The 27,274-nt window shown below is 45.7% G+C and overlaps 1 protein-coding gene across 3 annotated transcripts in view; it reads right to left on the minus strand.

Moving 5' to 3' along the window:
• Positions 1-3,327: 3,327 nt before the first annotated feature.
• LOC138472772 (anoctamin-7-like) overlaps positions 3,328-27,274 on the minus strand; it is a 439,062-nt gene continuing 415,115 nt past the window's right edge. For 2 of the 3 annotated variants that reach the window (XM_069611107.1, XM_069611105.1), the window contains exon 23: positions 3,328-4,377. In XM_069611107.1, coding sequence (XP_069467208.1) covers positions 4,351-4,377 — 27 coding nt within the window. In that variant the 3' untranslated portion in view covers positions 3,328-4,350. Of the gene's footprint in view, positions 4,378-18,948; positions 18,985-27,274 lie in introns of all 3 variants that reach the window. The other variant, XM_069611106.1, reaches the window with a different exon arrangement.

Below are 27,274 nucleotides of genomic sequence, written 5' to 3' on the forward strand. Positions count from 1 at the left end.
CCATGGACATAGGAGTCCCTATTAAGAGCACGACCATCCAGTGGGTTAATAAATGGAGAGTATGTTCTACTATGGGGCCGAAGAGACAGACGTTTGATGGTACAGACAGTGGCAATGGTACTGACTAAGATGAGTAAGTGGACTGTACAGGAATTTAGTTATGAGACTTTATAAGGCCCATAATGCCCCAGATTTGCCACTTTAAGTATTGTCTTCACAGGGAAAAGGTATTTTCCTGATTTTATCATCTCACAAGCCCCCATTCAACCGCAAGACATCCACCAACTGCAGAAAATATGGAACCAAAACTTACCAAACCAATCTTTTTGAAGGCTCTTGATGGAAAGTATAGGTCCCAGAACCCGCCCTTTTCACTGCTTTCATTGCTCTGGGTCCATGCAGATTACTGTTGCTATGACGAATGATAAAGGAACCTCATCCTTCCCCATGGACCTGAAATCCCCGGCAGCTCAAGGCAGCAGTCCCTTCCTTTGTCAGGCTAATATCAAGAGGATCATGTCCAGTCGCCGCATTACGAGTGTGCTGGTCCAGTAAAAATGCCGGGAACAATGCAGGTAATACCGGATCTGGCATATTTGCCAGACAGGTACACTCCGAGTTTGCCGGTAGGGGAAATGAACTATCAGCAGGCCTGACCTGCCAGGAGTTCAGGCTGCTACTGACAAAGAAATGCCCCAATCACTGGCACTGCTACTACCAGTGCCAGTGGTTACGGCATACCCATTCCATGGAGTTCTGTAGGACTCCATGGAATGTGAACATGCTGCTGTTGCCGGCACCCGTAATATCCGGGATATCGGGTGCCAGTAATGGTAAGGCAAGTTTACCGGTAACCCACCGGTAGTAAAGGCGGGTTATATATTCTGACACAAGCTCAACACTTTTGCTGCACTATCCCCAAAAATGATCAAGAAGTGTTGAAGCTCATGCTGAACCTGGGGGAAGAGACAGCAGAGCAAAGGCACATCATTCAGTTATGAGAAGGTCTATGCCCCCCAGAAGCAGTCTCAACAGAGCTCTTGCAGGAAGTTTAAATGTTACTGGAATTGGGTGCAATACAGCCTGGCCTATCGGACCAAAAAGATAAAGGATAGCACACACTGTATTTCGTGGGCAGGAAAAGATGCAGAGGTTGTGCACTGGTGTTGATCCTCATGACCTCAACCAGTATCTCCTTCCAGCAAAGTTTAAGATCTAAGACCAGCCTTCAAGTGGGTGTGCCCATATGGAGCCTTAATCAAACCGGCAGAGTGGTGTTACAGAGAAGGTTATTAATGACTTGAATAGCTCCAGTGCACTCTACAATGAAGTTAGTTGCGTGGCTGAACAAGGCACTGGAAGCACTACAATGAAGGGCTTAAGTATGTTCTCCAATACTATCTCCTCTGGACCCAATGGCGATTCTGTCTCGAGTCGCTGCATCTTGAACGTGACCACATCACTGTAAAAAGATGTCTGTTTGTCTCGATCAGTGGCCTGGCTACCCTACTCTAACAGGATTCAGCTAAATCCGCCCTTTACTTGGTTATGGGGATTGTGCTTGACACTGGAGGTTTGTTAAGCATTCCCAAATCGCCTCACCTTCCACTGCAGAAGATTGCTTTTCTTTCAATAGCCCTGGATCCCTCCCACCTTCTTCTTCACATGTGTCTAAGCAAGTTATAGTGAACAGGGACACGGTATTTCAAGAACACCCTTCGGCCTGGACTTCTGGGACTGGCGGAGTCATGCATCAAAACTGTCTTTACACACACATCTCCAGTTGAGTCTGTTCCAGGGCTTGATCTCAGACACTGGGATAAACAGACACTCTGGCCATTATCATTCAGACCCTTCAGCTCGGTCACTGCACCCTCTCCTTCACTAAGATCCCATGCACCTAACCTTTATCAGGCTGTCTTTCTTAGTCCTGTGCCTCAGATTTCTGTGGGAATGGAGCCATCGGAATCCAGGCCCAAAAGCAACTGCAGTAACCTTTCCATCAGAGGCTTGAAGGAAAAGCGCAACTTCAACATCCCTATCAATGCGCTGCAATTCAAGGCCACGCAGAATTCGTTATGGTCTCTTTTTAATCCTGTGCATCCTTGCTGATGGGATGATTGACAGTTCTGCATGGCCCTGAGTGGAATCCTGAGAGACTACTGTGTATGTGGCTTCATGAGAGTCAATTTGTGTCTGAGAGCTACATAAGATGAAGTGCTCTGTGTGCCTTGAGTGTTCCCTTTCCTGTAACATGTCGCTGTACCTATCTGGATTCTATAATACAACCTGTGCACTGAATAAAGCAACCTGGAACAAACACTTTAAGTTGCTGGGATATTTGTGTACCACCAGACCTCAAATGTCTTTCCCCCTGAACCAGGACATTTTGGCAACCCACCACCACTACTTTCTCACGATGGTCATGCCAGACTTGCATTTGATCACAGAAATGTGTTGGCCGTGTGCACTTCTTGCCAACATGCTTCCCGGGATCATGCAACAGTTTTATGATGGATGTGTGTCGTGATCCTTCCTTCTAGACAAGACTGAGACTCAGAGATCAGCTCGCCCTTTTTCATCCCTGGTGGTGGACCCATGGTGGGAAAACTCTGTCCTGGGAGGATGGCTTAACGGCAACGTGCTCGCCTTGGAAACAAGGCGACACGAAGCAACACAGGTTCGATCCCCGGGTCCGCGCTTAGAAACCTCTGGGTGTTTAAGCGCTTTATAAATACGCAACCAAGACAAAAAAAAAACACAATTATGCAATTGAAAAAACAAACAATTCCTGTAGCAAAGAGCGCATTAAAAATGCAATAAATAAATAAAACCTGACCTCCAAAGCAACACATGAAAGTCAGGCAGTGTCTTCAGTTCAGCATTGCTATTCCTTCATGATTCTTCCCTTCCAGTAATTATGCTTGCCAGGGCCAAGGGGGTCTATAAAACCTACCCTACTCGGTGCTTGCTTGGTCACCTTCACTATAGTATACCGTTCTCTTCTTGGGCTGTGTTGGAATTAGCCCCAATTGTCTGGGGTAAAATAAATCCAGCAGGTACAAGTTGGATAAAGTTACCATTATGGTAACTCTGGTACTCCTGTTCTGTGTTTTATTATCAACTCCCCTGCTGCTTATTTCTTCAGTCCAATTGTACAATGACTGGTTAAAATAAGGGGGACTGAGTAGGATGCGCGGAGGTACATAGACTGGAGGGTTAATGGACTATCACAGAGTGGCCTGGCCAGGCATGGTACTATGCAATTCATACAGATGTAGGTGGCAGGCCAAAGACTGGTAACAGAAGAGAGACTTGTACTAGAAAAAAGGCTCGCCGTGACGGCAACTTTATATTTCAACAAAATTCCATATATTTCAATAAAATTCCATAATCGATAGACATGCCTGTGCACTCAAATGCATGCGTGCATGCTCATACACTCACACGCACACACACGCACAGTTCTGCTCCTCTAAGCGGCCCCCCGTTTCTTTACCATTTAAGTCCATGGAGAAGAGATTAAGAAGCTGCAATCAATATGGATATCAACCCAGAAAAGACAGGCGGCCCTGTTCCAGGGCAGATCATGCACCAAGAATCCTTCTGCCAGGCAATGGAAGGCCTCCCAGGTGACACGCCTGCTGTGTCTTATGGGAATGAAGCAAGTCAACCCGGAGGCCAGTCCTCGACCGCAGTCATGGTCCGTGAACAAGAGAAATTGTGCTAAGCAAAGCATATCCTGGATATGGGTTGCAAATGTTCACAGTCGATGCAGAGCATATTCATAGACAGTAAATTGTTCTTTGCGGTGGCCATCAATCAGCGCACCTTGAAAGTCTGAAATTATCATGTATAGTTTCTCTTTCTATAGTCCATGACCCAGTGCAGGTCCATGGCTTGCCTTCTGTGATTTACAATCCCACAGGGAATGGGAGGTGAGCAGAATCTAGATCAGGAACCTTGCAAGCTCTGACCTACTCCGCTTGCTGGGGAAAGGATCAAAAGATTGCTGACCGAACCCTGACATTTAGGGAGCCCGGTTCATTTCCAGCGTGATTACACTCTTCAGGTTGAGTACACAGTCCATTCTCTTCTGCCAAGATCACCAAGTTCCTTTGAGAGCCCAACCTTTACGATGAACCAGTGGTGTTATGTGTAAATTGTGCTATGGTGTTGGCCCAGTCTCTGCCTACATGGAGTTCTTCATGTCTTGCTGCTGCCTTCTTCCTCGTACCCAGCTTCCTTGGGAAATTCTGCCCAGAAGATCTCACGGTCATCCTAGAAACGGCACAACAGTGAAAAGTGGCCTCCACCTTCTCTTTGATGGTGTCCTCCAGGTTTCTTAGGTCAAGCTGCTGGATGAAAGGCTACTTGCTGTTTAGGAGAAAAAGGTTCAAAGGTTGGTTAGTATAAAACAAACAGCTTTTCATTCAATTCCATTTGCAATTTTGTGACCACAAAAGGAGCTGGATGGGAAGTCCTGCACTGAAGCATAGTTCAGGGCCTAAACAGTCAGCATTAATGCAAAGTTTACTGCCACTGCCCAGCTAATGGTCCTTTGCCCTGCGTGTCAGCAACCCTCTATGGGTTGGCAAAGAGAGTCAGATTTTCAGGCACATTCGGTGAACCTGCCTTTCTGATGAGCCTGCCAAATGCAGAGCTGCCAAAAGCCCCATATCTTGCCTGGCACCTCCTGCCATTCCTGGTTCTTCAGCATGGATTCTTGCACTTTTGCTTTCTCACAAGGTGTTTGGGCCTATAAGTCTCAGCATTCAAAGCGAAAAGTCAAGACTCCTTCAAGGAGACACTCATGATGACCTGCGGCCACTTGGCAGCTATGCCGTCAGGAGTGCAATTGCTGCGGACTGCTTTGGCTTTTGGTTTATCAGTTAGTGTTACAACTACAGGGCACGAGAAAGTAAATTGAGAGCGTTGGTGCAAATATGTGAAAGGTTATCCACCGAGTGGAACACAATTAGGCTCATTTGAAATTTGCCGGTATCTCTCCAGTTATTCTGGTGGGATACCGGCAAATGGATCTACCGTTACCGCCGCCTGATATCTTGGTATTATGGGATATTACAGGTGCCGGCAACTGCAGTAATTTCCCATTGCATGGAGTCCAGTCGGACTCCATGGGGGGAATTGACATTATTACCGGCATCAGTATTACCAGTGTCGGTAATACCTGTTGGTTTTTGCTGGTGGGGGCCTGATTTACTTCCAGCTCTTCACTGGAGGTAAATCAGGCAACCCCCACCAGCAAACCCATAGATTGACGGTGCAGGAAAAGTGGCAGTAACGAAATTACCGCGACTTTTCCCGCACCGCCAAACTCCTAATGACCCCATGCTGGGTATCTAAAACAATTCTGCCTCTGAATACTGAGAAAGCCAGGATTTCTGTAACATTTCAAATGCTAAATTACAGCACCAGCTGTTGGATTTGGTCATGTTGCACAACTATAAAAGTGAGTCTTACAAATGTTATGAATCCCCTGTGTAGCAGAGATTGGCAACAAGGCCCTTTCAATTCATTGGCGGCTGTAATGACTGGTCATGAACTGTCAACCTAAACACAACAAGCAGGAAAACCAGTGTCACCAGGTCAGTAACTTTCTTGTCTCGTGCATATATTATCTTCGATAGAATCCCACTTTCTTGTACTGAAAAGGGCTTTCGCTGAACAAATCCAGGACAAATTACAGTGCAGAACATTGTCTAGTGAATGTGTGGCAGAGCTCCTAGTAAAAGCTTTTATACATCTCAGGGACAAGAACAATAACACATAAGTCTACACCGCGTTTCGTTTCCGGTGAACCAAACCAGCATCTAGTATTGCTGATAGAGGCATTGCTGGGGCGGCAGGGCTGAGGGGGCTGTAGCCCTGGGTCTTTTGGTGTATCCCCGGATAGAAGCTCAGCTGCTACAACCAACATTCTTGCTAGCCCAGAGTCCTGCCAGTCCCGACATTAGCTTAGCCCCTGATCTTTTCCAGACCTAGCAACACCCCTGTCTACTGTATGTGATTCCTGTCCAAAAGCCAGAAAGAGACAATGGATTTGTTATCTAGAAAGGAAATGTTCACAGACTCCATACAGTGACCTCTGCTGTGCTGTTAGTGGATGTAGAGGCACCTTCTACATGCAAAATATGCTTGAGTGTGTCAGCTGTGGGAACTGCGACGGCTGTTAAATGCAAAGAAGCAGGTTGGGTCAATTTACACTAATATGTAGGCACCACCTTAGGACCAAAGAGGGATATGCTCCTTTTAAGAATCATGATTTGGGAGAAGATGACAAGTATGAGAGGCTATGGCTTTGTTACCATTGCCCCTTTCTTCAATGAATCGTTGTGTGCATCAACAGTGATAGGTTTTATTCTGCCCCAATTGACCCAGTTTTAGGGGGTTGAACATGAGTGAACATGCCCTCATCACTTACACACATTTTGAAAGTTTAACTGAGTGAAAGACACTCCTTCACAGCAGAGATAGAGGCATGCATTTTCATTTCAGGCCTTGGGTAGTGGAACCTGCATCCTCTCGGAATGCTTGTATCTGATGCGCTGCAATCGTGAGGACCTTCAGAACTAAGGAGGGGCCATGGCTGTGTACTAGATAAATCAAAGGTTTGATGGGGAAGAACGTGTCTGGCTTTACTCTGCTCATTCTTGACATTATCAAATCCCAATTAGAACTCACAAGGTGCCCATATAATTTAGAGAGGGTGTCCTCCTCACGACCTTTCAGCATGTTCTCCTACAAAAGCTGTATCTTTAAGATCCAGTCCCCAAAGATGCAGGGGTGAATAACCTCTTCCTTGTACCTCACCAAGGCAATGACATGCTTTAATACTGGTGCACAGGACACTAACATGTGGCCGCATAAGAGGCCTATGAATCTCATTTAGTGGGCCATTCTGTACCCTATTCTTAACACTTTAGACTTGACGTGGTTTCTATCTAGAGTGCTAGTGCCTCTGAGCCTACCACCGTTATATAACATTGACTTATTGTCTTCAGTTATCTAAACAGACATAATGCAGCAAGATGTATCTGGTTCTTGAGACAGAGAAATCGTGGCCTCACCAATCCTAATCTCATATTCTTGATCAAAAGCACCTTCTGCTTGAATAGAATCATGAACCACGACCTCAGAGTGCTGGTTAGGGATATTTAGGTCGATAGGAACATGTCCTGTGTTGCACCATTTGGCTATACAAATGACAGCAATGGAAGGACCAATCTTTGGAATGTGTTCTTCCCCTGAACAAGAATACCACAGGGGCACTCGTTCTGAAGTGCAATACACCAAATGAGGAATGTTTGTTTATGGGTCAAAGACTTCGACTTTGATCCACTTTTTGGTGAAACCTCCTTACAAAGAGCCTTTCCTCTAGACAAGGGGTCTGTAACCTTTAGATCTTCAGATTTTTGGACTACAACTCCCAACAACCCTAGCCAGCATAGCCAATGGTGAAAGATCATGGGAGCCATAGTCCAAAACCTCTGAAGAGCCACAGGTTTTGAACCCACCCTCCCTACCCCCGCCCTCTCAATAGTCCTTCTGAAGATTTTACTCACATAGCCATATCCTGAGAAATGTACATAAAAAGCATTATTTTTTTTATCTCTGGCTCCACGAGTGTACCGAAGTTGCACAACATGTGTGTTTTAGGCTGACATTCTCTTGGGACCAATGGAGCAGACAATTAGATATCAAAGTTAACATCCCCCTTGCACGAAATCAGACAGCAGAGATCATATTCAGAGTGGAAGACTGCACCAATCAGAGAGTGATGGTCCCCTCACGTTTGTTGCAGAAACACAGATTTGTGACCAGCATAAATGTGTCCCTTTACATGGTTGGTGATCATATGGCCTTGCACATGAATAAGGGCATATTGGTTCATGTTAGAAAGAGTAACACGACCGGATTCCTTATAGTAAAAAAGGAAATTCCAGGAAAGTGAGATTCTATTGAAGAAAGGAATGTATAAATAATGTAAACCACCAAAGCAAATGCCAAAGCAATGGCCACCCAGCAAAGAGGGAGATGCATTGTATTAGTGGTCACTTCTTGAGGGGGGTTGATATGTAAGGTCCTAAAGAGGAACACGAGAAGAATGAATAACTCACCAGCAAGGAAATCAGTGCACGTTTCTTAGGGGGTCCAGGATTTGCACAATAATGAAGGGCTGGGGCAGGTCCAAGCTAGGAGGTCATAAAGCTGAAAGAGCAGCATACTAGCAGAAAGGGAAACCCAAACAAGGAGGCTGTGGAATGGAAGGAGCTGGTGGGATCTCAATACAAAGGTGGGTGGGGTTCCAGGATACAAGATTAGTGGGGTCTGTGGAGCACTCTGTAAAAGGACAAGAAGCTAAAATAGGTGTCAATTCTCTAAAGGGCAGCCGAGGTTAGAAGGTGACTGAGGCACATATCTGTGCAATATGGAAAGGAAGATTCCATGGAATTACTTCTCAAGGTTAAACCCCAAACACCATTGGGGGTTCACTAATCTACCAACTATTGAGAGGAGAAGCCTATGCTAAATGGTTAATTTGAAGTAGGGGTCTTGTCATTAGTGAAGGGAAGGTCTTCCTAGTTATTGACGTGTAAGACCTTTTAACATAAATATTGGAGTGGTAACCTCCAGCATTGAAGCCAGGAGGTCACAATGGTCCTGCATCTCTTTAATATAGACCAAAAGAAACTCATATTATGAACTGGGATATTGCTTCATTTGCAGAGGAGGTACCAAGATTTGTAGTCAATCAGATAAACATTCTGAACAATATTGAGGTGCGGCTTTTTCAACAGGCCAGGCCCAAGAACACTTACAAAATTAAAATTAAACAAAAAGTACTGCGCAATTAAAACAAAATTCCTCAGAGACAAATGGACTGTGCCTCTTTAAGTTTAGGGTTAGTTGGTCTCAGGGAATGTTAGGGGAGTTTTCCTAAAGTCCACTTGAGGTAAGACTTCATAAAACCATCCCTCAGCATACAGGTCCCCAACTCTTAGTATAAGTCTGTAGTACTCAAGGAAACTTGGTAGAGTGGCAGAGCAGTCAGGCTTATCACAGGAGGAAGATGTGAGCTGTAGGTAAGTACACTGAACCCAGTAAATACAATAGTCCAAAGAAACACTTACACTTAAAATGCTATATTAAAATATACATTTATTACAGTTACATAAGGAAGGTAGATAAATGCTTAGTTCACTTAACCAACACACATAGGAATTCTTAGTAATACCTTTCAAAGGGCATTGCTTCAATGGTAGTTGCTTGCGGTAGAATTGTGACAGTTCTACCGTATTATCAGTACGACCGCATGCTCGTGTTAAGACAAAGATATACAGTAATTGCATTTAGTTAGCAAAACCACATAAGAAAACGCCTTTAGGAAGGAAAAAGGTTGGTTAATCACACAGCAGCAGAGCTTCACGTTCTAGAGACACTTTACGGACAAACTAATGCTTCAGAAGTCCAATTCCTAACTATACGGAAAAAGACAGTGTAGAAGTCTTAAGAAGCAGCAGAACAGCAAATGTTCCTCATGATACTTTTAGTCTCTAGAAAAAGATACTTTGCAATTCAAAACAACAAGGGGGACCCTGCAAAAGAACTCGCTAAAGGGACACAAGCAGCTTGGGTCAGAGGTAGTGTGGACATCCTGGACACCTCTTTACGCACTCCAGTCACTCTGGAGCGACTTCTTGGTTCAAGCTAAGTTATACCTTTCACCCCAAAGTACCCTAAGGTAGAGAAAATGCTCGGAGCTGGATTCTCCTCAGTGCAGCAGCGACAGACCCGGTCTCCTGATTCCTCAGTCTGGTGATGAAAGGGAGAACTCTGCATGGGATGTCTCAGCAGCAGTCTTGAGAGAGGACCCTTAACACAGATTTCTTTGGTCTCCCTGGTCAGTCTATGGTTTTGGCACATTTTTCTCAGCACCAACAATGGACAGTATTTGCCCGGTCGATCTTCTTATATTCTGGGGTACTGCACTGTGGTGAGGGGACTCAGATAAGTTGGATCGTGTCTCTGGAGGTTCATCTGGAGCTCAGCAAAGACTTGGATGGATTCGGCCTCTCGAAGATGTTGCACTGCAAATGGGTCAGAGTTCTCCTGGTATTTGCGATCTGCAGCTCTGGAAAGGCACAGCACCTCTGGAGATGACTCAATTTGTAGTTTGTCTCAGAGCTGGTTGGTCCCACCAGCCAAAGGAAAGGAGTAGGAAATGGGGTCTGGACAGCAGTGGTCGCTTCACAGTGATGAGAAGGGTCTGCAGGCGTCTTTGTTCATCTTCAGTTACTTCAGTTTTCAGTGTAGTTTAAAGAAAGGGGTGGGTGGCTGTCCAATCAGGTCAGTCAGCCTCCTAATGGGAACTGGTTCTATTCAGGAACTTTGGCAGACAAAGGGCAGGGGAGTGAATAACTACCCCCCACTTCCTGCCGGCCCAGACACAATGGAGCCTAGACAGGGACACCAAAGAGTTTCCACCAAAGGCAAAACACACACAGAGACTTCCTCTCCTAATATGGTAGAAGAAGGGCTAACAAAGAACAACCTTGATAGAAATGGTGAACAAAGAAAGGAGCCATCACGTTAGGAAATAGATGACCCTATTGTGCGCAACCAAGACTGTGAATGCAGTATGTGGTAATAAATAGCACAGTAGTTGGTAGAACATGTCCAATGGCACCAGCCATAATTATAGGGTTGTCTATGTGACTAAAAAGTCATAGGAGCAGAGAGACGGGGGATACTAGGTATCCCCTTAGCACTCTACATATGGTCGTGTGTGCTAATCTCTCACAGTATAACCTTTTAGGAAGGATACAAAGTATCCCTCCAACCTTTAGAACTGTAGTTAGTAAGGATAAGGAAAGAATCGCAAAAGGAGAACCCAAAGGGTTCCCAGCAACATTGCCCATATGGAGCTGTGGGCTGCAAAGATTAAACACAGATGCCTTTAAAGAGATATGGAGGAAAGCAGACTCTGTAGTAAAGTTAAAACACAGAGAACAGAGTTCCAAAAGTCAGAGCAAATAAGAATGAATGAGGGGAAAAACACTCCCCTCATTCAGGATAGAGAGAAAAAGGTCCAGAAGTCCAGCTACAAGTGTCCCACTAGGAGAGGGTATGAAGCATAAATATGATGCATCTCCCTAACTGGGAAGGATTGGAAGCCATCACAGCAGTTGTACCCTCTGGAATATGAGGAGGAGGCAATTTTTGGAGGCTGAGTCATCTAACAAGGTTAGGGAGGGATATCGATACACATGCTCATCAGTCCTTGCATCAAAATGTAAATAATATTTTTGCAAAATGGGTGGTTGGACCTCCGTGTTACAGGCCTGCAAATGTCTGTCAAGTGAATGATTTTTAGTATCACTGTGGTTTCCTCTCATCGTCCGTCATGTGGCGCACACCCAACGATACACTGGAAAAGCTCTGTTAGGCTTCTGAACCATAAAGCAAACACTCTCCATCTTGAACGGAATGGTTTCAAAAACCACATATCCGTTTTAGGAGAAAAAGACAAAAAGAACTGTATTAAAGTCTTCAAATCATTTGGTTTGTCCAAGTAATACAACTAGGTGACATTGATTAAGTGTAGCAATCACAAATGCATGTTGATACACTGCATATGTGCTGATTATGTAAACCCTAATTTAGGGAGGAACGGTGGAAGAGTTTTCAAAACGACCTTGTCCAGCCAAAAAATCTGCACACGGCTCATCAGCAGTGAAGCCTAGATCACACTCACTCCACTGGCTGAAGGAATAGCTAGTAGAAAAAACCACCCCACATTTTACATTTGAGATCGTATGTGGATACCAGTTCAAAGGAGGCCCCCATTAATTTAAATAACACCTTTTGTTTCACCTTTGTTGCCTTACACTCAATTGTGCACTATAGGTCACCGATTTCATGGCATAAAGGTCACTGGTTCACTCTCTTTAAAGGCACAAGTAAACTCAATTTGTACTTTTGGTTTCTTCAAACTGAAAATGCTGAAGAAAGTTCTGCCATTTATCCCTGCTAATTTCCATGCCCCAATCATAGATGCCTCCATCAATGGCATTTTGGATTACTCCAACGCAACTCTCCTAGCTCAACCGAACTACTTGATCATTCGACTGCAGGTATTGCAGAACCCAGCCGTTCGCCTGGCTAAGGGCATTCCGTATGGCCACCATGTCTCTGCAGCCCATCACGATCTTCACTGGCTACCGGGGGCAACACATATAAAATTAAAATCTTTATGTTTGATTCACCAAGCCTATTACAGAAGGGGCTGCTTATCTTTGCAGGAGAATTTCTGCCTTACCAACCTAAGTGTCTTCTGCAGTCAGCTCCTTCATCTTTGATAGCAGTGCCGTCCTACCGACTGGAACATTGTGGTGGCCGTGCCTTCTCGGTGGCTGGATCTAAGCTATGGAAGTCTCTTCCCTATGTAGCCTGCCCGATTTTGTATTGTTTAAAGCCTCTCTTAAAACGAACTTCATCACCTAGCCCACTCAAATCCTACTGCCTATCATTCCCCATGTTAGCACCTTGATGCGCTTGGTTATTAACTGCGCTATATAAGTGAATTTGATTGAGAAGTACATTTAAAATGTCATGGATAAAAAGAACCTTAAAACAAGACCTCCAACAGTGAAGAGTCCTGCAAACTTGCTTTGGCTATATGTAAATATATGTTACTCAGCCACTTGACAGCAGGTAACTAGAGTTTTAATATTTCTCAAGAACCAACAGCAACAATTTCTTCCGCTTATGGCAATTAGGTATCCCCGTCAATGGCCCTCTTGCTTTTCTTGGGGCCACGTAGTCAGCGTTCCGTTAGTAATTATGCTAATACCGCCAAATCAAACGACAGTTACCCCGTGCGATAACGGAAATTCCCAGCACGATTTAGGGTTCTAGTTAATCCCCATTCTGGAGTCTCATTCAACACCATTGGCAATAGGTGGAATATCCCTGCCTGAGTCCTTACTGCTATTCTACAGAGAGGGAATACATCCCCTGGCAAAATGGTCGTTTTTCTATGGTGAATGGGTGACAAAACGCAAAATTGTGCAGAAAGGAAACAACATAATTTCCAAATGCTGCCTGTTTTACTCTTACCGACAACTCGTATTCGTGTTTTCATGCTGTCATGCGAAAGTTGCAAGTGCCGTTACTGAACAACCTCAGCATCAAAGCTATCAAGCAGAGGGACTCGCGGTTGCGATGGAAATTGTTGGCACTGATCCTCAGAAGAAGGCCTGGCCTGAGTGGTACACTCCAATGCTGTTAAATGGATGAATGCAGCAGATACAGACTCCAAACCTGGCTTGCCCACACTGATACAACCACAATCCTGGGTGGTGAGCTCTTGCCGAATGTGCACATGCGTGCATTCAATAGAATGATTGGTCAAACAAAGTACAGAAATGCCCTGCACCAGTCTACAGAAAAGCCATTCCGGGAACCTCATATTGAGGAGCAATGACCTATTGTTGGCGGCAATTTCACATTTTCTCCTGTGGAGAATCGATCGATAGGACGGATCCCATGTGGCAGAAATAGACCCACTGTGTTTATCTCCTACGAGGACTCCAGCAATGATTGATTTTGAAATGGGGATGTGTTAATGCATGTTTTTGGATCTGGCGGGTACAACTATATTATAGGGAGTTCTAAGGTCATTCTCGTTCTCAATGCGTGTATATTTTTGGTGAGCAAAAATGTAATTCTAAAACATACCTTTTTGTACTCCATATTTCTTTCTACCTATTCATGCAAATGAAAAGATACATTTTTATCATATCTTCCGATCAGGAAGAAATAAAATGAGAGCCCAATCTTATGACACCTCTCTGCTGGTACCACTGATCTGCGATATCCACGAGTCTGCTGTTTCCTATTTTATGCAGGTAGTAGTTGTACTCCCCTTTTGTTGTAAGGTTTTATCTGTTACTAGGGTAAAAAGCATCTCATATACCCCTGATCAGTGATGCTGGTTTCTACTTCTATTGCTCCTCAGCCTACCTGCTTCAGAAGTCTGCTTCTTGGTGTTGAACCCTCTTTTGATGTTCAACCAGAATAAACATCAATAAACATTAGCAGCCACCAATGGATGCTGGGATGACTGCTGAGCAATCTTTGAGGAGAATTTGCATGTGGGTCAGTGATCCCTGTGATGGTGGAGGGGGTGGCACCACAGGCACCAACTCTTCACTTTGACTATGAAACTCATGTCATTTCAAGTGGTGGTGGTGGTGGCACATCAGAATGTGCAGGCAGAGTGATGGGGCCATGACCCTGCACTTGACAGTAGTGGGGTGGAGTATTATGTGCTTGACATGTTGGTAATGTTGTGAGAGAGTGCAGTGGTAGTGAGGCCTACCAGCCCCTCGGCCTGGTCTTTAGGCAAAACTAGGGGTGCTGTCACTAGGCAGTGTCAGCATCCCTTGGGGGAGGTTTCATCGGGTGTGTTCTTCCCACAAACCTGAGTATCACCAGACACATAGTTTGGCTTTGGGGCTGTTTCCCCACTCCATTATTCCTGGGAGTGGATCTTCAGGATTTTTCGCTTGAGAGATTAGCTCCACTGGGATGTTTGTGGATGGTGCTTGTCGGGAGTGACAGGCCACAATTCTTGACAGCAGGTTCTCTCTTCAGTGGATGGTTTCTTCTTTAATCAGCCTGCAGGAAGATGCAGGCTCCATGCGCCAAGGTGATCAGGCGCCGTGGCTCCACATGGGAAGGAGACGGAGATTCAGTAACCTCTGGAAGACCCTTTGCCTAAATACTTGTGGATCTCTAGTGAAGTTTGAACTTTTGGCTCGTAGGCTTGGTACCAATGGAGTGATTGGATTTGGCCACAGTCCCAATCACATTTACACATTCATCAAAATGTCAATGTCCTGGTTATTTAGAAGCAAGTTCATACAATTTACATTTTACAGGAAACAAGCATGGGCTTTCATCAACAGGTATGTGTATGATCTTCCAGGGCAGCTGGAGAGGGAAAACAACTCCTTACATGCAAATGGCTTCTGTTAACCATCTTAGCATTCTCACATGAAGATTAATCATGGGGTAAACAAAGTCTGGCTGTTTTAGCTACATCGATTTGGGTGGGATGGCTGGTAGGGATTGCCACTGGGTGCAACCACTAGCTGTACACCAAACTGCCCCCAACAAGACAGATGCACACAGTCATCAAGGCAAGGGGGAGTAAGGGACGTAATTCCCCTCCACAGGTTTTGGCTTCAGCAACAGGTAGGCAAACTTCAGTTTAAAAGTTTAGAAGGCCTTAGAACACCTTAGGGGTACACTCCCAATTTCACCACACTAGGTCAAAGAGGGCACATACAGTGATCTCTACACTCAGCCTTAGACCTCCGATTTTCCAAACACCCCTCAAGGGGTAACCTGAATCGCAGGGCCACTTACTTCTGTCATTTTTCCTGTTGGTGGCAGTCCAGGGGTCGTGGATGTAGTGGCTGAAGTAGGCGCCAGGTTTGGCTACAACTCGGAAGTGCTTCGGATCAGTGGTTTTGGAACGATTCCAGCAGACTTGCAGCAGGACTCGGCAGACACAACAGAAATTAGCCTCAAGGACTGCCACAATGAGGATTGGGGGGAGCAGGCAAATAACTCTGGGCATCATTCTAACTCTGCCGGCCCAGTAACAATGGTGCCGGTAAGCCTACTGGCACCGTTATTACCGACTCTGCAGCGAGTTCTGTCCTGCCTGTCAGGGTCAGACCTGGTGGGTGGAATGGCACCCACCCGCTGAGTTTCACAGAAGCACCAGCCCCATTATTAACGGTGCCGGTGCTTCCATGGTCCCCATTCCCATTGAGTCCTATTGGACTTCCTGAAGGAGAACACCTGATTCAGTGAAATTCCTGGGACATTAGTAGAGAACCCGCAGAGTCCCGAGTTCCAGCTCAGGACATCGACTGTTGCAGCAAAGAGGCCTGATCGATGGATATTCATCTCAAAGAAAGGTCTCCAAGCACTTCCTAGCTCCCCAGGATACTGGTGCAGGATGCAGGTCTGATTGATCCCACCAGTCTAAGGGAGGGAGATAAGTCCCGGGTAGCAGGAGAAGCAGCAGATGGCTTGGGCAATTCTGGCTCGCTTCAGCAGTCATCCTCCAGGTATTCAGTGCAGGCTTTACATCTTCCAATTCCTGGCTGCAGTGGGTGACTTCCGGAATGGCTCCAGAGCTGCTTTTCATTAAAACAAACCAAGGGTGGGGCGTTACCTTAGTTCATCATGGACATCCACTTACTCCACAACTGCTCAGCAACAGGCATCCCCTGGAATAAGTGTGGATTGGGACCAGGCAGCCCAAGCCCAGTTTCACATAAAGCACTTGCCCAGGTATCCAGAACCCCAGAGCCGGCCCAGTGAAAGTGCATGCCCTTACATTGGATGCTGCAACCTGAGAGCGGAGGAAAATGCCCCAAAGCAAAATGGCTGAAGATCAGGACTTAAACCACATGGGGCAGAAATGTTGAGTTTATTGTGCTCAACTCAGCATTTTTCGACACAAAAAAGATGGTACACTGTAGTGAGCTAAAGAAAGATGTAAAGAACAGTTAACGTTCACCTGCTTGTCCCACCAGTCACATCACAAAAGCATTAAAATATATCCAGGCAAAAGAGAAAAAGCAAAACTAAGTACTCCGTAACAATCCACTTAAGGTGGTGTGTTTTACACAATGAAAAGAAAGGAAACAGGAGTGGGAATAAGGGAAGCGAAAAAGGCTTTTACTTACCTCAAAAGTCAACCAAGATTCCATGGACATATGCAAATATGCTGGGGTCCCAAGACGTCAATTGTGGGAAACATTTCCCCTAAAAACAGTCCTTTTGCAGCTCGTCGAAATTGATGTGGGTTGTCAATTGCAAAAGGTCTGATGAGTTGCCGAAGATCTGAGGATCACCAAGTAATCCTGATGTTGCTCAACATAGTCAGCATCAAGGCTCGGCCGCAGGCAGATATTGCACATGATTTTGCTCATGATGCGCTTTCTTCGGAGGTGGCTTCTGTCCTGTCGTACGGAAGGTTTCTACTCAAGTATTATGCTTGGTGCAGAGCACATGAGGGACTGTGAAAGATCTCTTGGCAGCAAAGCCACTGGCATCATGCACAGAGCTGACACTCCTATCTTTACTGTTGAATCACTTAACCTCAGCCGTGGTCCCGAAGAAACAGGAATCGGCTTTCACAGTGAACTCAACTGGAGATCTCCAAGTCATATGGTAGATGATTGTGGTTGAGGTGGAATTGCCTCAAGCACACCTTTTCTGGGGGTGGGTTCAGCTCTGACAGAACAGGGAGATAACTGAGACCCCTTCCAGATGCTACACTTTATAGGAGCTCTCAGCCAATCAGCCTGTTAAGTTAAACGGGCATGGTTCTTTTGTTTTCGAGGATTCTTATACGCATTTATTGATTTGTATGCAATGGTCTGTGTCCAGGCGTGGTGGTGGTGAATTCTTTGTAAGCATATGAATCTGGAGAGGATCCCCGGCTGGAGAATTGCACATAATTGGGGGCTTGGAGAGTGGTCATGCTTATAAAGTGAACAGCATGAATATTACTGGGACAGAGATCTGGCCTTGAGGTCACAGAGTCCAGGCTCTGCATAATACTGTGTGTGGTGACCCAGGTAAGCTATCATGGGGATCAGAACAGGCAGGGTACTGGAAGGTGACCCCAAGTAAGGAGATGATGGGCATTCAAGATCCCCATATTAATGTTAGGGGGTGCCAAAGCTAGGATTTCATGGTGGTGCATAATTAAGATAACATTTGGAGGGTGAGTCCAGGATCAGAGAGTTTAGGGAACACCAACATACTGGAAAGCGGATAGGGGGCACCTTGGAGAATATTGATGTCCCTGGATGGACAGGATACTGAAATGAGAATTAAGGCTATGAGGCCATGGAGTTCAAGGTCTGTTCAATATTAGAGTTGGGGCTGGGGGTGGAGGGCAGTTTTCCCAGAAAAGGAGGTTAAGTAGGATCAGGATCTGAGGAATGCTGGAAAAGAAAAGGGGGTCTAGTACAGGAGGACTTTAAGGGTTAGGATCAGAACAATACTGGTATAAAGAAGGTTTAGACTTTGTAACGTGTGCATGGGAAACTGCTACTTTTTCGTGGAGGAGGCCAGGTTTGAGGTCATGGCTGCCCAGTGACTGCACAACAATGGAAGGGAGGTAGGCCCAGACAATAATGAATGTGCAGAAGTGGATGTAATCTGGTGGGGTACTACAGTCTAGGAATCCATGCAAGCCCAGTAAGTGATCAATACTAAAAGTAGGCTCCCAGGATGGGAGGTCATGGGGGTGCAGGGCCTGAAAAGTGGCGGGAGACCAAAGCTAAGAAGCCATGTGGGTATAAAAAAGATCAAATACAGGAAGAAGATACACAGGCTTGAACGCCATGTGAGTGCAAGCAATAACTGATACAGGAAGAGGGCACAGGCTAGAAGGTCATGTGGGTACAATTGCTGCCTAATGCAGGAGGATGATTTGCAGGTAGGGATAATACAGGGGTCCAGGATCTGCACAATATTTGTGGAGGGAGGAGTGGAGTTGGATATCCTTAGAGTACTGGGACTCTGCACAACTGAGAGGAGGTGCTACAAAATCATGGAGGATTGGGATTGTCCACAATGGAGCGAATATTGGGTCGCACCACATGGTGCCGAGGGAGGCACATCATTGAGAAGCCACCCTAAAAGGCAGCAGAGGGTTCCCAAAAACATATTCAGACAAATCATTTCTAAATCACAAACACTAACAATATGAACACTGAAGACCACCAACTTTGCCCATCTGGGGAATGCTGGGAAGTGGCATCTGCCTTTTCAGCAGCACAGGGAGAATGAACAATAATGCAATCGCATGCAGAGTACACTTACCACGCGGGAAAGCATGCCGTCACAGAGAACACCGAACTGAGGAACAAGGGTGACAAGGTCATTACAGCACAAACACACACTTCACCACACCAGATACAAAGCCAGGAGCAGTATGTCAGAGACAATGTGAGGGACTACTGAAATCAGACCAGAGAAGCTTAACTGCCTGAGTCGGTGTCAGTGTGAGTGTGCTCCACTCTTCGACCCTACAGTATCACGGACTAGGAATCCCCACAAAGCATGCCCATGCCCGGTATTAGCTGACTGGCATGAAACTTGACAGATTCTTGCTTCAACTCTCACTGAGTTCAACATCTCTCAGCTTTACCATTGACTGGACCTCTTAGTCAAATGGCACATATTGTCAAGATTTGCCAAGCAGCATGGTGCAAGCTTGCACACTCTTACAAAGTCCTGTCTTTCATCTCTGCACTCAGATTCAGAACAATTCCCCAAATCCTGGTTCCCACCTGGATGGGGTCCCAGATGCCACTTTAGTCTGCCTGAGAGGTGTCCAGCACGCCTACACACAGTACTAAAATAATTCATCCATATCACCCCCACCCTCGAGGAGCTGCATGGCTATCCCTTCAAGACAGCCTCCATTACCTACAAAACAGTCACAGCCAAAACATCACCCTACCTGGCCAAGAAACTCACAAACTCTGGATGCCAATGCACCACGAGAAGCCACCACTCCACTGCTGCCTCTCACTGACACCAGAATCAATAGGAAAGATCCTATTCTTGATAGAAGCACACACTGAGGGGGCTATTCTGACTGCCACAAACTCAGAAAAGAGGCCTAGACTGAAAGAACCCCTCCCCCTTTCCCTGATACAGCACCAGAAGATCACCACCCCATGCATGGCACTACCACAGAATAAGAGGGTTTCCCTCCCTTCTACAGAAATCAGACTACCATAGTCGTTCAGCCATAAACCAACACCAGCTGGGGGATACCTCCGCCCTATCACTACCCAAGACTGACCTGCTGTGTTTGATACCAGGGCTATATAAGTGTCCATTCATGAAGTCCGACGGGTGGACCTCCAAGGCCCAATGATTGTACATCTAATTTGTTTTGCTCAGATTGGGCCTATCCCAACCTGACCTGTTATCTTGTGTAGCCTCCCATTTTTCCATCACTCTTCCCACTAGAATGAGGGCGGTGATAGAAAGGCCCTTGTGCTTCTTAGGGAAGTTAAATGCTTGAAGGCACATTGTTTGGCCATCTCATGTGGGTTTATTGGGAGAGGAAACAAAACATCTCTTGATGCATTTTTTGAGTGGCTTTGCTGTTAGTACCAGCCTTGCAAATGCTCCGTGTTAAAAAAAGATAAGATTCTTTTTAAGGAGAAACGTAGCTCAGATTGACTGTCTGACTTGACGTTGGTTCGGCACAAAATGTAAAGGAAAAAGCTAGACCTGTCTATCACTAGACCTAGGACAAGGATATAAACAGGCCCAGCGAGGAGACACCAGCCCCTAACACTTGGGCAGGCCAAGTCACTATCCGACCCCACATTACTGCAAACAAAAGGCCTCTCCACTCCTCTCTGGCTCTAAAACAGATACAGGGAGCCATACTATGGAGACCCCAAACACTCACCAAAGGAGATGCCGTCTTGAAACCAACACATCATCTGGGAGGCCCTCTCATGAAACACACAGACTCTGGGGGTTACTGTTCTGAACTCTAAGACGAGACTCTGGGCGCCCCACTTCTCGCCCCAAAAAATCTGATTTAGGAAGCACCTCTCTGGATACCACCAGAGACCTCCTCTCTCCTGATACCAAGCGGGATCAGATCAGAAAAATACCCATCAACTCCATGCGGCAACAAGGGGAGACGCCACTTGACTCCTCATGGGGGAGCTCAAGCTCAGGTTGGCACTCTCTTCCTGCGACCAGCACTGAGTGAGAGGTCACTCGCTCCCTGGAACTAGCATTGACTCAAGGATTCCTTCTCTTTCTGACCCCAGCACAGGAGGAGCGAGTCACTATCTCTGACATTGCACTAGCCGAGGGAGCCACTCTAACGCAGGTGTCAACACCCATGGAAGAAGTCATCCTCGGCCTGGCACCAGAATAACCTAAGGGAGCCAAAACCGAACGGAAAATGCACTCTCTCGCTGACATCAACACATCTTGCAGGATTCCCTCTGTCCATGACACTAGCAGAGGTGGAGGGAGTCACTCTATCCCGACACCAGAACAGCAGGAGGGAGTCACTCTCTCCCTGACACCAGCACAGGCTTTTGAAAATTTGACAAACTTTTCCGAAATCATTTCTGTGCCCTCATCATCAGTGTCTAGACTTCTTGTTCCTGTTTCACAAATGCACACTGGTGTGAAGCACAGTTAAATCCTGCACATTTACGTGATAAGTACAAAGTGTGGATGGAGTGAAAGGACCAGGCTGTTCTATGAGATGCGTCCACTTTACCGGAGACACTTTTTGGATTGTGGGCCTTAATAGGTCAGTGCTGCGGTTGGGTCATCTTAGGTAGTTAATGCACCTGCTTCAGAGTTGTGTGTTTACCCGAGGGTCACACGTTGCTGACAGAGCTGCCCCCGTCTTCATGCTGACTTGAGCAACAGTTTCACTAATTATTTACAAGAACTCAGGTGTAAGGAATACCTCAGGTGTGAAAGCTGATGGAACTAAAATTGCACACGTTTATTTATTCAGGGGGGCAGATGCTTCCTGGGGTCTTCATCCCTCTGCAGATGTTTCAAGGCTCAGCCAATTTCACAATGGACCCACTGCCGCCTGTCAACTGCTCCTCAATTATGAGTGGACGGCCCTGCTGTCTGCACCAATGTTGGGTGAACAAAACCCTTTTGTGAAGAATCCAGGCATCAAGGATTCAAAATGCGTACTCAAAGATATTGGCACACATTAGTACTTTCAAAGACTTGAACACTAACCGTAAAGTTGAGAAGCTTACAAAGGAAATAAAGAATTTTGATAAAGAAAGGGTACATCACTACACAGAAACAGGCTTTCATTTGGATCACAAGCAGTGTATTGATGGCGCATGGTGGAGATGTGTTCTTTCATTGGTCCCTTTGAAGATTTAATAAATCTACGATCAGTTTTTAAGCTGAATTGTAAGTAAAGCTCTATTCTTTGTATATGCATCCGAAGTAATTTTGTTTTACAGTGAAGAGAGTAGATACCAGGGTTCTTAAGAAAAATCAGACGTGAGTATAATTTCCTTGAGAAAGCCTCGTTATGACGTGAAACATGCATTGGCGTTGGGAGCTTGATATCATGGCAGAAATGTGGTGCTGTTAGTTTTTTAATTGATCAACAAAATTATTTTTTAAACCGAAAAGTCTTCCGGGAGTCTGAACCCTACTATTTTGTTGATAATTTACAAGGAAGGGGAAATCTATCCCCAGAAGAAGCAGAAGGTCTTCACCCTTAATCTGTTTCCGCCGGGACACTGGGACTACTTTGTCCCAAAATAAAGAAACATTTCAACACCAAATATGGAAACGCATTGAAGGTCTACAAGACAAGAAATGGTTTGGGTGGGCTGATTTGGCCATGGAGGAAAGACAAGGGTTACCTTTCTTAAGTATTGATACGTCACTGGCATTAAAACCGTCTGGCACGGGTGGCAGCATAGTCATTATGGATTCAACGAATTATGGCAGTGAGATATTGTGACAGCTGGTTAATCGCGATTTCTATAGGTCAATACAGCGCGATGCGACTAAACATTTCAAGGATGAAATCAGCACCATTGAAGACGAAGTGTGAGGGAAAGGATGGATTAGAAAATTGAGCAATTGGCTCTGATAAATGAAGTTCAGATTATCCCAGCATTTTAAGAGTTATCCGAGGCTACATAAGGGGCTGATGGAACCCCTCGACCCCCTCCGAAGCCCCATTGCTGACAGGAAATCTGCCCACGAGGCCGTAGTAATATCAATGAATGTCTTATTGAAACCTTTTGTGGCACAAGGTGCTTCCTATATCAGCGATTCAGCTCATAAGTTCATATAAATAGAACTATTACTTAATACCCAAGAGGCCTTGTTGCATTGCTTATTAAGAGCCTATATACTAACATGCCACAACAAGAGACATTAGAAGTTATATTTGGGTCACTAGAACAATGGTCCATTCCACACAGCATTGCAAAAAGCTTCCTTATTAAATTGGCTGGAATTGTTTTGACTTATTACTTTATTTTGGGCAACCAAGCATATCTCTCAAGTGAAAGGCACATGTATGGGGGCAACTTTTGCCCCTCATGTCACCAATCTATGTATGGTGACCTTTGGAAATAAAGTTAATTGACAATTACATCAGTCCCTCTAGAACAAATATACATTGCTGTCACCATTAGGGCTGCTATCACATTTATTCTGTGTGGGTCAACTAAACAACTACAGGACCTCCAGATATGAATTAACTCGTGTAACCCCAATTTACCATTTACTGTTTCATGTTAATTGCACGGGAGTCCCATTTTTAGGTGTTACCATTCATGCTGGGAAAGTACACCTGATTATAAAAGTATTTAATAAGCAACAGATGATAATACTTCACTTCATTTTCAAAGTTTTCATCTTGATATTTCTCAATACAATGTGTCATCTGAGAAGTTCCTGTTTATTGGAAAGACCTGGATTAAAGTGACAGTTTTGAGTTGGGGGAGCTATTAGGATTCCGAGCCGCATCACCAATCCGGGAGGATGGCTGTGGAATAGATGGTGCCTTCCCTGGCCTTTGAGAGTTCGCACAACATCTCGCAGCAATTCTTGCTGTAGCGTGCCCTCAGCACACCCCTAGATGTGACATAGTATTGATCATGGTATACGTTATGTAGGACAAGCAGCAGTTAGAAAGAAGCCGCATAGGAGGACGACAGACTCAACAACACTCTGGTGTGTCCTACTCGTTGTTTCACCATTTCCTGTTCTGTGCTTGTGTCTCAATATGTGTGTACCAATCTCTGCTTGTCCCTGAATTCCCTGGCCTGTTCCTCTATGGTGTTTGACTATTTGTGTGCCGAACTCTGCTTAGTCCCTGGATTGCCTTGCCGGTTGCATTATGGTGTTTGACTACATGTGTACCGAATTCTGCGTAGTCACTGAATGGCCTTGCCTGTTCCTCTATAGTGTTTGACTTTGTGTGTACCTAACTCTGCCTTGCTTACTGGACTGCCTATGCTATCCCCTTGCTGTAACTACCAGTGGATCTCTCCTTCCATTTTCTTACTGGATCCAACCTCATGACCTTGGATTGCCTCCTCCTGTAGTTTCATCCTCGTGCCGCCCGGGAGGTCTTTCCGGTTTTCTTTGGTTTTTGTGTCCTTCCTGCCGGCATGCCAGTTTTCCTGGACCTGTACTATGGTACTTTATTCGGATCAGCTAAAGACTCATTTTCAGGAGATTACATACACCAGGGAGGGGCTGTTGTTCATTTGGAAATCTTGTGTTTGTTTCTTCCCTATTAGAGCCTCCTGCGCACAGGTTACCTGCCAGCTCCATAGGTGGGAATCCCTCCTGCCCTATTGGTATTCCATTTGGGTTTTGACTTGAGGAGATGGCTGGGATTGGTTCACGGACACACCCAGATGGACCGGTTTACCGTAACAGATTGTTGAGCAGTGGAGTAACTTTGGTGAAAATGTTGGGGGGGACATGACATCTGAAGAAAAGGTGCCCAGCCAAATCAATGGGGACAAAATGGTGTGCCATGAAAGTTGGGGGGGGGGTCAAACACCCCTGTCCCCCCCTAAAATTACGCTCATGTTGTTGAGCGAACTGTGTCTGTCAGCCATATGGATCAAGCAGGGACACCCCCTTGATGCCCTAATTCAGGCATCATGATGGCCGATATGTAATGGCTAACACCAACATTCACGCCTGGTCGGATGCTATACAAGCCAATGTACAGCCCTTACCACCAGAGGTTGGTGAGTTTGCCACAGCCCCGATACCCGTCATTCCAGGAGCCAATCTGGCAGGGGTGGCCCCCATAGTCACCTCCAGAACGTTTCTTGGGGGGCCCTCATAAATACAGAACCTTTTTGAATCAGTGCAGACTGCATATTTGTGCTGTCCCATTGCCTTTCCCGATGCACCAGCAAAGGCAGCGTTTGTGCTATGGTAACCTGGGTGGTGCAGCAGCCATGTGGGCCAATCTTCTCCTAGAAGAAATTACCAATTTTTGTATGATTTTGATGCCCAGACGGAAGCTATGGGAAAGGGGTTTGATAGCAAGCACCAGGACCAAGCCATCGATTTGGGGCAACTGGAATTAAACCAGGGTGCTAAGGACCTTCTGTCATATATTGTCCCATTTAACCTGATGGCCACTGAAACAAATTGGTCTGAGGAGAAGAAGGCATCGTTTTTTATAGATAGCTCAAGGATGAATTGAAGGATGCCCTACCCGTGTTACCTAGGTTGCCTACCTCTTACCCCGAGCTTTTGGATTTGGTTCTACAAGTTGACTCACGACAATCGGAAAGACAGTAGGAAGGTCACCCCAGGCCATTAAGAAACCTGGTTTCATTTTCCGGTGTGGCTGGCTCTATTGAGGCATGCCCTAGTTCTTCTGCCGGGAAACGACCCATGTAGGTGGTTGGCCTATGCCAATCCCTCACCAAATAGGACAGGGAATGCAGTCTCAAGGGAAACATGCGCCTTTATTGCGGGAGATCAAAACATTTTCTATGGTAATGGGCCCTCTGACCTAAACTCAAGCCGTAAAACGCTATGGCCCGTCCATGAGAAGAATCACATGGACTTGCCTTACCAAGCAGTATTCCTGAAGTAACGCGTTATCCATGCACCCGCTATAGAGTATCCCAGTACATATTCGATGGGGGTACAGAGTTATCCTAAGCAAGAGTTGGCTTAAGCACCATAACACCCTAATTCCATTGGCAATCTGGTACAGTGGTGTTTACCACCACACTTGTGCTACTTGCTGTTTCCACACTTCTGACGCTTGCTTCCCGATTTCTCCTAGTGTGGTTTTAGTGTCCGCTTTCCCCGTTATTGCTGACTTGCGTCCCGGAGTACCCGAATGCTATTCACAATACTCAGAGGTCCTTAACAAGGGTAAGGCAGAGAGCCTACCACCTCACCGCCAATACGATTGCCCAATTGACCTTCTTCCAGGGGCACGCATACCCTGTGGAAGAGCATACCCAATGACAGAGACCAAAGATCAACATCTTCTACTATATCTACGGGATAATCTGGCAAACAGCTTTATTCGCCAATCTCCACGTCCCCAGCAGCCTCGCCACTTTTTTTTGTGCTGAAGAAGGGGGTCGAACTGAGGACATACATCGATTTTAGGGATGTCAACGTCATCACAGTGAAAAAACACTACCCATTACTGCTGATTAAGGTACTGCTCGACCAAGTATTCCCTGCCATGATATTTACCAAACTCTATTTAAGGGGTGGGGGGTGTATCATTTTATAAGGATTAGCGTTGGTGATGAATGGAAAACAGCTTTTAGATCCCGGTACGGCTTATCCGAATATAAATTCATGCCGTTCAGGTTATGCAATGCACCAGCAACCTTCCAGCATCTAATGAATGACATTTTCCATGACATCCTGCACACCTAAGTCATACTATATTTAGATGACATTCTAATGTACTCTTCTTCATTGCCCCAGCACATAAACCATGGGCTTGAAAGTGGAAAAGTGCTTGGTGCATTTACAGACAGTTGAATTTTTAGGCTATGTCTTATCTCCAGACGGCATTAGTTTGGACAAAGGAAAGGCTAAGGCTGTGTTACAGTGGCCTGTTCCCACATGCCTAAAGGCACTACAGGCATTCTTAGGCTTCTCAAATGTTTACCGTCACGTCACTTGTAAGCTTTTTGAAACCGTGCTGCCCCTGATGTCACTAACTTTCCAAAACACCCTGTTTTTATGGAATGCGCCCACCCAGCAGGCTTTCAAAGCACTCAAGCAAGCGCTCACAACCACACTAGTGCTTAAACACCCTAAGAGCAGCATTCCATACGAATTAGAGGCAAATGCATCTAATGTAGCTGTCTGAGTTGACCTCTCTCAAAGATGCTCTCAGACCCAGGCACTCCACCCGGTAGCCTTCTTTTCCCGAAAAACCTAGCTCTGCTAAACTGAATGATCCCATTATGGATAAAGAACTGCTGGCCATAAGAGCAGCCTTCAGTGAATGACTGCACTATATATTGGCTGCACAGAATCGCTCAAAAACTCCAGCTGCTGGCAAGGCAGTGGACCACATTACACACATACATAGGGATGTGAGCAAACAACTACGGATTGCACAACAACGGATGAA

Source organism: Ambystoma mexicanum, chromosome 8, assembly GCF_040938575.1.
Source record: "Ambystoma mexicanum isolate Mex_15411 chromosome 8, UKY_AmexF1_1, whole genome shotgun sequence".
In the NCBI taxonomy this organism is placed as follows: Eukaryota; Metazoa; Chordata; class Amphibia; order Caudata; family Ambystomatidae; genus Ambystoma; species Ambystoma mexicanum.